The 12,574-nt window shown below is 42.1% G+C and overlaps 1 protein-coding gene across 2 annotated transcripts in view; it reads right to left on the bottom strand.

Annotated features, from left to right (window-relative positions):
- Nucleotides 1–12,574, bottom strand: part of LOC118360925 (centrosomal protein of 104 kDa-like) — a 41,017-nt gene that overhangs the window by 15,140 nt on the left and 13,303 nt on the right. Inside the window, exons 12-19 of one of the 2 annotated variants that reach the window (XM_035740499.2) lie at nt 10,028–10,201; nt 7,755–7,931; nt 4,190–4,390; nt 3,660–3,761; nt 3,278–3,356; nt 2,981–3,056; nt 2,638–2,746; nt 2,284–2,422 (exon numbers count right to left, since the gene is read on the bottom strand). In XM_035740499.2, the coding sequence (XP_035596392.2) occupies nt 2,284–2,422; nt 2,638–2,746; nt 2,981–3,056; nt 3,278–3,356; nt 3,660–3,761; nt 4,190–4,390; nt 7,755–7,931; nt 10,028–10,201 (1,057 nt within the window). The remainder of the gene's footprint in view (nt 1–2,283; nt 2,423–2,637; nt 2,747–2,980; nt 3,057–3,277; nt 3,357–3,659; nt 3,762–4,189; nt 4,391–7,754; nt 7,932–10,027; nt 10,202–12,574) is intronic. The other variant, XM_035740500.2, reaches the window with a different exon arrangement.

The raw sequence follows: 12,574 nt of genomic DNA, 5'->3' as shown, positions 1-12,574 counted from the left end.
CCTATCTCACCGGAGAAATCTTCAGAGCGAGTGAATCAGCCCCCCTCATGTATCTAATGCTGTCTGAACAAAAAGAGTATGACATGTTCCCGCCGTAGCATTTGATTGATTGTTCCCAGTGAGCATAAAAAGTATAAAATAATTACCCAATCAGTGTTGAGCTGACCGCAACTGTGGGTGGTCCTTGCGCACCAAAACACCCCCCCCAAGAGAGGCCAGTTTGGATTTGGCATAACACCAATCAAATCACATCAAAAGCGAAATTGCCCAAAATTATTTCCTTTCTGCATCTGCTTGTGATGTGTTGATGTTCTGAATTAGTTAGCTGTGTTGTTCCTACAATGCGGTGTCTTTTCTGTCCCCAGGAATTATAATTTTGTAGGGTAAAATGTGGATTGCAAAAGGCTTTAAATATAAAAGGTCACATGATTTTCAACTTTTTTTTCAGTGGCTTTTTTGCCATGTCCTTGTTATTCATCAACTTCTACAAGAAATAGAAGCCATAAAATAATAACATTTAATATCTTCATTACTTTATAACTTTTTTTCATGATTGTATTTATTATTATATTATTTAACATTGTGTGTCCCTGATATCACTTTCCACCTCGTTAGTTTGCAGTAATAGTCCTTTAAGAAAACAGCCCCTTCCCACATTGACATCATGTTCATGAAGTGTCATCATTTGTTTGGTGGGAAAGCAATGGTCCAAAGCTAAATAAATATAAACACTTGGTTTTATCTATTTTTCCATGTTTCATTATGTTAGTCTGTCTCACTCCTACATTGCCACAATAAATAACATTTCTAAATGTTAAAATCTTCAAGTGTTTACCATTATTCTACCCTTAACCCACAGAGCGATGGCTAATTTAGGCTCCAAATGTTCACCCTGTTAGGTTCCACCCTGTTGGGATTATTCTCTCTAGCTTGTGCTTGGCTCTGCCCACCTCCTTGCTTCTTCTGCCCACTATGACTCATTTGTTCCCATTGGAAAAGACAGGCTGTGGTCTTGGGTTAGTTATACAAATCTTTGTTTGCAGTTTGCAATGTTTGCTTTGCCTCAGATTTACATTCACTTATAGATGGGTTAGCTGCCAATGTCACGAAAACAATGCACACGCTTCAATGAGGCAGAAGTCTGTGTTGTTGTGATTCTGGATGGCCAGATAGCTAGCAACAATGACAAGAATCTACCATGTGGGGAATCATAGATGGCTCTTTTCAGCTCATTGTATCTTGTTATTGATACCATGTCTTGTTTTGAGGTGTTTTGACTGATGTCATGTTTATGCTAATATGGCTCAAATGTGCTTGCTAGCTAACCAACATCTGTAACAATGTATTTGAGAGACAACAAGTGGTCATTGTGCAAATGTATTTATGTTTTCAATAAACAGACACTAAATATAGTTTACATGTTGTCAACAATCTAAGCCAACCCAGTCTGTTTTGCCCCATAGTTGCACATACGCGTCGGTTTTGTTGCTAAACAACCAACCAGTCTATACATTTCCATACTCACCAAGAATTACATTTGGTAGTTCATTTCAGCAGAGATGGTGGCTTTTAGTATAGTTTTTGAATCTTTACAAAGCGGACAAAATGTATAGACAGGTTGGTTTAGCTAAAACAAGCCACCTATGACTCCTCACATGGCAGCTTCGTGTCATTGTTGGTAGCTGTCTGACCATTCAGTCATTACACCACACGGACCTCTGCTTAAAAATACAATACAATGAAAGTATTAGAACAGTTCCGACGATTATTTTATCCATGATCATTATCCATAATCATTGGTTACACGGTTATACATTTACCTTGCTAGCCCTAATAATAACACTGCCATGGTATTGTTTTAAAACAACTGTTCCCATTCCCTCGCAAACCAAAAGGATGTTGTCTATACTTTTTATTCAGCACTATTCAAGCTATAGATTCAACTAATTGGCCATATTTTGGTTGAGCACCAATGTATATACTCCATGCAGTGATGTTACCTCTCAGTGATAATGTTTCCTTTCTATCAGTCATTTACACAAGTACTGTTTTAATGAGCTTACTCGACAACCCAACAGACATAAATGAAAGAGTAGATGAGTGTTTATAGTAACAAGCACAAAAGACTCAATATCCTTGGCTGTGTTGGATTCTTGTTAGAATATACTTGCTTACAAAGACTAAAAGAAGGGATCAAGCATTTGGCAAGGTTAGCATAGTTAGCAGGGTAAGAAGTTAGCAAAGTTAACAGTTCGCTAGTGCTAGAGGAACGTTGAGTCTTACGGTTGCAGGCAGGGCTCTGGGTGTGGTGGGTGAGCTCGTCAATGGACACGGCCTCTGAGCAGCGAGGGCACTGACTGAACCTGGCCCTGTTCTCACACTCCCCCAACAGGTGCTCTGTGAGGCTGGCTATCTCAACCACCTGAGAGAGACAACGTCAGTCACAAAAACACACTGGTCTCCAACACAAGGACACACAAAACTACACTTTAATGTGTCTACGCACTACACGGTCATATCCTTACTCCACCCAAAGCTCCTGCTGGTTCCCCACCCTATGGTCCTTCCACAATGGGTCATTTTGTAATATTTTGATAGAAGTTACTTGAAGAAGTGGCCCTACTGGCCTTTGGGTACCTGTCTACATTGGTCACAGCAATGCAACATAGGACAGTGCTTCCAATAGTGCAGGTCCAATCCATCCTCAGTGAAGGACTCATCTTTTCCACTGCAGAATATACAGAGGCTGAAACACATTGAGAATATACACAGGCTGAAACCAATTCAGAATATACATACGCTATAACATTAAGAATACACAGACACACATTATGAATAAATACAGGCTGGAAAATACAATTCAAAGGCATTCCATGGTGACAATTAGGTGTTTTCCACTCTTTTATGCGTTAGACAATTTTACAGCATTTCAGTCAGCTTCTGAGATTCCTTTCTGATTTTGCTGGGCATCAACACTCACTTGTCCAAGTTGTTGACAACTGAAGACTGGTTATTTCCTGCATCTTCCGGGTTGCTTTGGGGTGCAGTTTTGACACCTGGAAAGCAACAGGTATTTTTCACCTGTCACTACAAACTAGAGGGACAGTGTATTGTAGGTCCTAAAATAATGCCTCAAAGTGGTGCAACCGGCATTCCACTGTAAAAACAAAAACGTGAACCACAATGGGTTTGGCCAAAACCTTTTGTGGTATTTCAGGTGGGTTTAACAAAGTCAGTATACGTGTGAACAGTGGTTGAGGATAGGGTTCATACCGACCTGTTTTTACAACTTTAACAGCCTCTTTCTTCTGTTCTTTGGTATTTCCCTTCTCGTTTTCCACTTTGGAATTGGCCTTCTAGAATTAAAAAAACAAAACAGCAAATCAACATCTTGCAGAGATACAGTACATACAGTCTAAAAAGTGTTGTAAAACAATATACCTGTGCTTATATCCATAACAATGGTACACATGATTAAGTGTCTTTTGGAAATAATCAACACCATAGAGACTATTACGTGTGTGTTCTATTTACTTCAGTGGTCTATACTGTGGACAAACAGTACAGTGGAATGAGTGCACAACAAGGAGGAGTGACACAGACACGCTGGCCTGTTGAAGGAAATGAGGTAATAGTGCAGTGATGACAGCTCCACCTACACTGATCTCATTCAAGGCAGCCAGCTGCTCCCGAAGACTACGGATCTCCTCTTTCTCCTTCTCCCCCTCCTGCTGTACTCCTCCCTTCTTTGACGTCTGAAACTAAATTAAAGAAGTATAGTGACACTTAATGCCATGGTACTGTATAAGTCTCTCACAAACTCATTCCTTTTCTCCTCTCCCTCTCGTTCTTCTTCTCCTCTATCGCTCTTCCTCTCCCTCTCTCTGAGTTTGTCCATGCTTCTCTAACAACCCAGTCATGTCTGGAAGCCTTCCAGACAGACTCTACTGCAGTGATGACGATGTGTCCTCAACTTACCCAAGGAGACATGGCCAGAATTTTAGCAGTGGAACATTACTTAACAGTAGCACAGTCATTACGTAATGGGACTAATGGGGTGAGAGAACACAAGTGACAGAAAAGAAGCAGCTTGTCACCCATCCAAAACAACTGAGAACTTGTTCAGAATCACAGCGTGTCCAATGTTAAGTCATGACTCATTCAAACACACAGATGGGCCGAGCCTTGCCTGTGACTCCACCGGCCGCCCATCAATCCTGGCGAAGCCGTCAAATATGTTTTTATAGAGGACGTTCTTGCGAGTGGCGGCATCGTTGGCCGGGAGGTAGCTGAGGATGGCGGTCTTGTGCAGGCGGTACATAGCCAGGATGATGAGCATGACCGTCTCTCTCACCTCTGACGCACTGTGCTGCAGCCCACCTGTACAGAACTGACACAGAGGCACAGAAGTGATGAACAAGAGAGAACAAGAGCTTTTAGAAAGCTGAAATGGAAACAAAAAGACTGGTTTAAAAGAGACAGATTAAGTCTAATCCTGGACAAAAAAACTCCTGCTTAATGGAGAATCTCCATTGAAAGTGTTTTTTAGTCCAGAACAAGGCTTCATTTGTAGTCTGGGAAACCGCCTATAAGAGCCTTAACAGAAATGAAGCAAAAACAAAGAGGATACAGTAGCAGGCTAAAAAAGCTACAACATACTGAGTTTAGCATGATGTACCTGTACAGAGGATGAACTACAAAAGGAGGTTGCATGTCCAAAAAGAAGCAAGCATGCTTGCACCACTCAGATGTATAAATTAGTTATTTTTGACTGAATGAAAAAGCCTGCATATGTGATTGATATGCAGAAATTCTACATTTCATTGAAACATGATACTAATCAATGCTTTTTTAAACCAACAGTCATTATATTACGATAGTCTGGTGAGAATGATAGCTCAATAGCTGTCATAGCATATCGGCTAGAGAACATTCGGAGAGAGCATTTACATCAAAAGGTAAACTGTGTACAAAGGGCACCTATACTCTGTCAATGGGCTGGGGACAGGCAGCCATTATTCTGTTGTCTCTCTCTGCTTCTCATTTTAATTACAGGAAATTCAATCACCTCTTTGCTCCGGCCTATCTCCCTGGTAACCGGAGGGGAAAGGGATAAATGTATCAGTCCTTGGACCAGGGGGAAATAACCCGGCTGACCCTGCACTGAGCAAAGAGCAACCTAGCAGGGTTCTCCCAAGGATTTTATAACAAGGTGGTGCTACTGACTACTACCAAGAGGGAGGCCTCAGAGATTTTTGTGTTTTTTTAACACCTGTAACTGCCATTTCATGCAATCTAGAGCAAAGAATTGCCTTATTTGATACTAATCTCTTACATTCTTTGGAGAACCCTGCCTAGGTGCAGGCTCATTATAATCACTAAAGAGAATGGGGAAATGGTAGGCTCAATTACCATCAAATTCAGGGTTCGTTCCAATCTGGTCAATGTGGCAAGCATTACACTAGGAAGTTATGCTATAGGCTACTATCTTAAAACAAATATATTTGAGCCAGACACAACAACAGGTGCACAATCCAGACCTCTTCAGGTTTGTTCCTACGTGTTATAGACCCTACAGTAGTCCCAAGCTGCCCTGCTGTGCCCAACAGTCTGTCCGCTGTAAGAGTGAGCCCGAGGAGGAAGGTGTGAAATTCAAGCAGTACGGCTCAGTTGCATAACCCCCCTTTGTTCAGTGAGACGACACAGGCCTGAGGGTGGACATGAAGCCATCATCTCACAATAGCAAACAGGTGTGTTTACAAAACTGTGTCTGGGAATTCATGTTTATGACTGAGACACCAATTTTCATACAACACCTCACTGACTGAACCCACAGGGTTTACATATTATGTGTTTTTAGGCCAAGTGGTGCACCAAGACTCCTGAAGGGGCTGTCAATGAACACCAACAGTTTTCAACTGAAACAAATTCCAGTCTTAAGTAGCGAGCAAGCATTATATGCCCTCCCACTAATGCCTCCGAATGCAACGCTTACCCCAAAAGTTTTCAGCAAACATTGAAAGGAGCTGACATAAAGGAGTTGGTGCATGTGCTAGCTGTCTGCAAGCACACAAACAAACGCCACCGAGGAGAGTACCGTCAGGGGCTCTTCAACTTGAGGGACTCCGGTGCAGAATTTAACAATTTGCTCCCGCCTACCATAAAGCCAGCGGTGAAGCAGAGGCCGGCCAAAATAAGTCTGACGTCAACTAGAGGACAGACAATCACACTGCCCACTTTGTCAACACTTGGATAGTTGACACATAGATACTAGGTCACTGTTGAGAGAGAGAAGAGAGAAGAAAGAGAGAGAGAGAGAATGAATACATCAAAGTGGGCACCCCGGGACTTTGCTAATCGCTTTCCCCAGGAAACGAGGTGACATGCCGCTGACCCAACTGCACAATCTCGATAGTGGAGAGAAATCTCAAAGACCAGATTACCTGCTGAACTTTGCCACACAGACAATTGCGTGGGACAATGTTGACCATCCTAGCAGCCAGGTCTGTCTTCTTCGCAGGCCTGTTATTGCGCTCTAAGCAATGCATCAAGTACTGTACATCCCTGCACTGAGGTGGAACGAAGGGAATGAGGCCTACTCACTCAGAAAACCTGGCTCCTGGATTCCTACCAAACATAGCTATACTTCTCTAAATATGAAAAAAGAGAGAGGGAAAATAAAATGTGATACATTAACCTTTGATGCATGCAAGAAAGAAGATGATGAACATGTTCTCATTAACATTTGTCTAGATCATGGCTCTTCAACCATTTTCCTGGAGAGCTACCCTCCTGTAGGTTTTCGCTCCAACCCCAGTTCCAACTAACCTGATTTAGCTTATCAATGAGCTAACTATTAGAACCAGGTCCACAAGATTAGGGTTGGGAGTGAAAATCTACAGGACAGTAGCTCTCCAAAAACAGGATTGGAGAGCCCTGGTCTATATGAAGAAAAAAAAAACTATTCCCTATGTTCATTGGGTACTGCTTCTTGCATTTCAAGCAATGTATGCCACAATATGCTTGTTATTTATTTATTGTTTATTTATTTGGTGGTTTAATTTGTGGAACACATTTATGTGTGTATGCTTCTGAGCCTTATGTGAATGCTATATTGTACATCATAGCTAAAATATTATATTCTGTCCTGAGAGAGAGTTGGGGTGTGCTGTGGCATTCACCAATGACAGCATGCCCCCAGCTGACCAGAGTTGACTAACGCCTATTTGAGTTGAGTGAATTAGGATGACTGATTCAAAACACGGACATCATTAATTTGGCTATCAATTCCACTGATCAACTTATGGTATAGAACTGCATAGAAATGGACAACAGTAAAGATAAGTGGAGGCCTAAGGTCTATTTTTACTCTAGTGTGTTGATTGACTTCTGGGGCATCTTCATTCACTGCTTCTCAAGAGCCCGGATAGTGGAACTACAGATTCTTCTTCCCATCTATGCCTGAGCCCAGAAACGTGTGACAGCAAGTGGCACCAGGGTGACAATGCTCAAAAGCCTGCAAAAACGTGCCAGAGTCTGGTGCAGTGGTAGGGTTGCTGACTCTAGACCACACATGGGTTCAAAACCCGCCCTGAAATGTTCTATTCTGTCTCTCCATGTAATTCTGAGTGATACAATAAATAAACAAATATGAATGGGGAGTGGACATCCACTGTTCTTAAAAAAGGGTTGCACACACTTGCAACCCTCCAGGAGTGACAGTAACAAAAATCATGGTTGCCTTAAGTGTTTACCTTCATGACGTTGTCCAGAGTGAAACCTGAGTTGTCTGTACCCAGTTCTCCCAGCAGCTTCTCCAGTAGTTCAGCCCTGCTCAGGGCCTGCCGTGTGGGGATGTTGGATTTAATGGGCTTCACCAGCTCCCCAGGGACCAACTGCAGGGCCTGCACCTCTTTAAACAGGGCCATATCCTGCACAGGAGCAAGAGGCAAGGCAGCCATTTTGAAACCAGGAGGTAGTAGTGGAGAAGCAGTAATGCCAGAGAGGGAGCTACGACCAGGAATTTAAAGATTTAATAAACCCCAGAATGTGTGCTCAGTCCTTGGAGATGACATAAGTGAATATAAAATGGTTCAGGATGACCCTTCAAATCATGTTTCATGCTGAAAAACATCAACAACAAAAAAATGATCTACACAAACATGATATTGATACATTTAACATTTTCTAGAATGCAGACCTTGGGCACAACAATTGCACCAAAGAAAAGTACTGGAACGTGTCCTGTTCTACGGAGTGTAGCATGCTGACTATACCTGCCAAGTTCCGTGCACGAGCATTGCAAAACGAATGTATGCATGTTATTCAATCATTTCATCCAAACTGCACGGTGTAGTCAGGTGCTAAACATAGAACTTTCAACTCACTGAATGTGAGGTTAACTAGGTTTCCCCTTTTGTGTGTTAATGTGCTTTTGTGCTTAAATCATAAGCATGATTTTTACATTGGCAAAGCACATTCATGAAAAGCTACAATACAAGCTTGTTCTCTATTCACTAATATCTTTAAAAGGTGCATAGTCAAGAGCCTTTAAAGCAACATTGTGCTAAAGTTCTATAATGTGTAAAGGGCCTTTAAAGGTCATTGCATGCTAACCTACAGTACCCTACCAATGTTTTGCTCACAATAATGTTCTGGGAAAGTGAGATGAATGCATAATGGATAAGGACGTATTATTGCTCCTAGAATGGACCAGAAGACCCTTTCATGCTATGTGTATTTTTATGGTACTACTAAAAATTTAAAGTTTCATTTGTGTCTCCATTGTTGTTTATATAGACAGAGGCCAATAATGTTTTGCGCGCACACACACAGTCCCTCTGATTCTCTGTAGGGCCCCAACATTTCTAGTACAACACGGGGCTTGTTGGAGAGTTTGAAATCAGCTGCAACACCTCCAGCTCTTCATCCAAACAGATCTACAGTAAATGTTAACTAAATGTCTAAAGTTTAGACATTTAGTTAACATTTACTGTAAACGTTCTAGATCGGGCGCGGGCCTCGATGGCATGCAGTCAATGAGACGTTTGTAATGGAATGGTGATGTATTGTAAAGCAATATTCTGTAATTAATCTCATCCACAACATGTAGTTCCCACCTGGGTGATCGGTGGCAGACATTTTGTGGCCAAACGCCTGCCACACAATGGCCTGCTATCACAGTGTAGGTTAGGAACGTACTAGAACAGCAATATAGGCCTAGCAAGAAATCAGGTCTGCAAATGAAGGGGACCAGGTTGGGAATTTGGCCAGAGCACGATAAGTGCATCCATAGAGCATCAACCCACCTGGCTGAAGTCTTCAATGATGTAGCCCGCAGCTCCCCTTTTGATTTTTTTTTTTTTTTTGTACCTTTATTTAACCAGGCAAGTCAGTTAAGAACACATTCTTATTTTCAATGACGGCCTGGGAACAGTGGGTTAACTGCCTGTTCAGGGGCAGAACGACAGATTTGTACCTTGTCAGCTCGGGGGTTTGAACTCGCAACCTTCCGGTTACTAGTCCAACACTCTAACCACTAGGCTACGCTGCCCTCGGATCAATCACCCCCTCCGGGGTCTCTACTTACTGTTGCGAGTTAGTACAGTAAAATGTTGTTGTGCATCAGCAGTGTTTCTATTTGTGTGTTAGTCACTGATAGTCAGTCATTTACCCCATGTCAGCTAACATTTTTTAGATTGCTAAGTTAGCTGGCCACTAAACTAAACTACTATCTAAACTTGTTATCATGGTCGAATTACTGGCCGGGGGCCCCCATTGATTTAGTTAGTCTCACTCAGATATAATTTTAAAAACTGCAAGTATTCCTGTGTAGTATTGCATGCAATTTACTGTAAAACTTAAATGTATCTTCGTTGTCAAGAGGGGGGCCGCTAAAATGTTTTGCTAAACAATGTATGTGGGTACACAGACCCGCGAGCAACTGTGGCCCCTCATGAGGAGTTCAGATTTTTCTGTGGCCCCCACCCCCATCAAAGTTGCCCATCCCTGATCTAACTCTACCCACCTGGATGAAAGCTATGGCCATGGCCCGAAGTCTGGTGGCCGAGTCCCCGGTCCTGGAGAGTAGGTTGGGCCAGGTCTGCTCCACGCAGTGGACCACCTCGGCTCTGCCCAGGGCCTGGCCTGGGATCAGCTGGGTCAGCAGCAGCCGCAGCAGCTTCAGAGATGCCTGGAACACCTACAGGACAGGACCATCAACAACACACATTAGAAGTAATGAAAAAGTAATCTCATTACAAAATTCTGTAATGTCCTATTAAACATAGTTATTTACTCTAGTTTTATTTTTGTTTGTATAACATTAGTCAACTCAGCAGCTGAGTGTCCTCCCTGAGATTGGAAGTTTTGGGGGTTGGAAATCCAGTGGACCCAATGTCTCAGGACCATCTTTCTCATTGCAGGACAAGTCAGGGAAAGTGGTTGCAACTTAACAAGGCCAGCATTGTCACCAATCCTCTCCAATATTTGTTTAAGGAGAGACCTCTAGCAGCGAGCAGTGGGAATGTGAGTGGGACTGGGATAGCATTGTTGAGGGGCTAGAATGTGTGTGTATAGCACTCAGAGAGCCTGTGACAGGAATAAACATATCTGGCCTTCATGTGTGTCTGTGTGGGTCACTGCTAACAAATTATCCCTTTTCAATTCAATTTACACAGCCTAAAGCTTTCCAAATGACAACAAAACCTTACACATTCCAGTGGTGTCTTCATGGGTGCCAAGATAAGCCAGGTTTCCCACCCAAAAAAAGAAAGACATTAAATAATGCATCTTTCGTTTCTGAGCTTCATAATTTCCCTTCAATTCGCAGAGAAAGTATTCAGAGCGAGCGAAACAGCGCCACTCTGTCTCTGTATGTGAAGCTCATCTATCTGATGTGGTCTGGTCAAAAATAATATGATATTGTTGCCGCCCGTAGCATTGAATACAAGAGAAGCCAGCGAGCATTGGCACTTTCCTAAATTAGCCAGGGACGGAAATAATTATTTTTGTGTTTTTACTAAATTTTCCGTACTGGCCATTGATTATAACGCCGATTCTGATCCAACTATAAATTCAGACATTGTGCCCCTGGCCTGAGAGGATGAAAGTTCAACATGTAGCTAGATGTAGTATGCTAATGTTAACTAGCTGGAATGGAATTTTAGCCAGGTAGCCTAGGACAACAAAAACTAAAAGTGTGTACTGTATCATGACAGAGTCATAGACCGTTTAGGCAACATGAAAGAGGAGGATGGCATTTCACTACAAGTAGGGCAAGTCGACATGTTTTTTTGACTTGCACACAAACACAGATATCAGTACAATGGACAGCCACATCATAATTAGCTGACGTTGATTGGACTAAATCAAATTCAAATCAAATGTATTTATATATCCCTTCTTACATCAGCTGAGATCTCAAAAGTGCTGTACAGAAACCCAGCCTAAAACCCCAAACAGCAAGCAATGCAGGTGTAGAAGCACAGTGGCTAGGAAAAACTACCTAGAAAGGCCAAAACCTAGGAAGAAACCTAGAGAGGAACCAGGCTATGAGGTGTGGCCAGTCCTCTTCTGGCAGTGCCGGGTGGAGATAATAACAGAAAACTAAATTATTTTTAAAAATGTTTTTAGTTGTCACTGTATTGGACTAGCATAGGTGATTAGATGATGTTGAAGTTAAAAGGGTGCTGGAATAGTGGAGGCAGCACCGGTTTTCTTTGAGACTTGAGGCAACTCTCCGTGTTTCTAAGTAGCCCGAAAATGATGAAATCATTAACTTGCTTGACCATGCTGTAGTAGGTCATGTAATGATTTGTTACATGTAATACGTTTTGAGGACCTCACCAGACAGATGTTGCTCTCCGGTTTTGTGATGAAACAAATAATATACACACACACACACTTGAAGTCGGAAGTTTACATAAACCTTAGCCAAATATATTTAAACTCAGTTTTTCACAATGTCTGACATTTAATCCTAGTAAAATTCCCTGTCTTAGGTCAGTAAGGATCACCATTTCATTTTAAGAATGTGAAATGTCAGAATAATAGTAGAGAGAATGATTTCTTTCAGCTTTTATTTCTTTCATCACATTCCCAGTGGGTCAGAAGTTTACATACACTCAATTAGTATTTGGTAGCATTGCCTTTAAATTGTTTAACTTAGGTCAAACGTGTCAGGTAGCCTTCAACAAGCTTCCCACAAAACGTTGGGTGAATTTTGGCCCATTCCTCCAGACTAAGCTGGTGTAACTGAGTCAGGTTTGTAGGCCTCCTTGTTCGCACACGCTTTTTAAATTCTGCCCACACATTTTCTATAGAGTTGAGGTCAAGGCTTTGTGATGGACACTCCAATACCTTGACTTTGTTGTCCAGAAGCCATTTTACCACAAGTATGCTTGGAAGTATGCTTGGGGTCATTGTCCATTTGGAAGACCCATTTGTGACCAAGCTTTAACTTCCTGACTGATGTCTTGAGATGTTGCTTCAATATATCCACATCATTTTCTTACCTCATGATGCCATCTATTTTGTGAAGCGCACCAGTCCCTCCTGTAGCTAAGCACCCCCA

The sequence above is a fragment of the Oncorhynchus keta genome, chromosome 28, assembly GCF_023373465.1.
Source record: "Oncorhynchus keta strain PuntledgeMale-10-30-2019 chromosome 28, Oket_V2, whole genome shotgun sequence".
NCBI lineage: Eukaryota > Metazoa > Chordata > Actinopteri > Salmoniformes > Salmonidae > Oncorhynchus > Oncorhynchus keta.
Note: the sequence above shows the minus strand (reverse complement) of the source record. Positions and strands in the feature narration are given on the sequence as shown.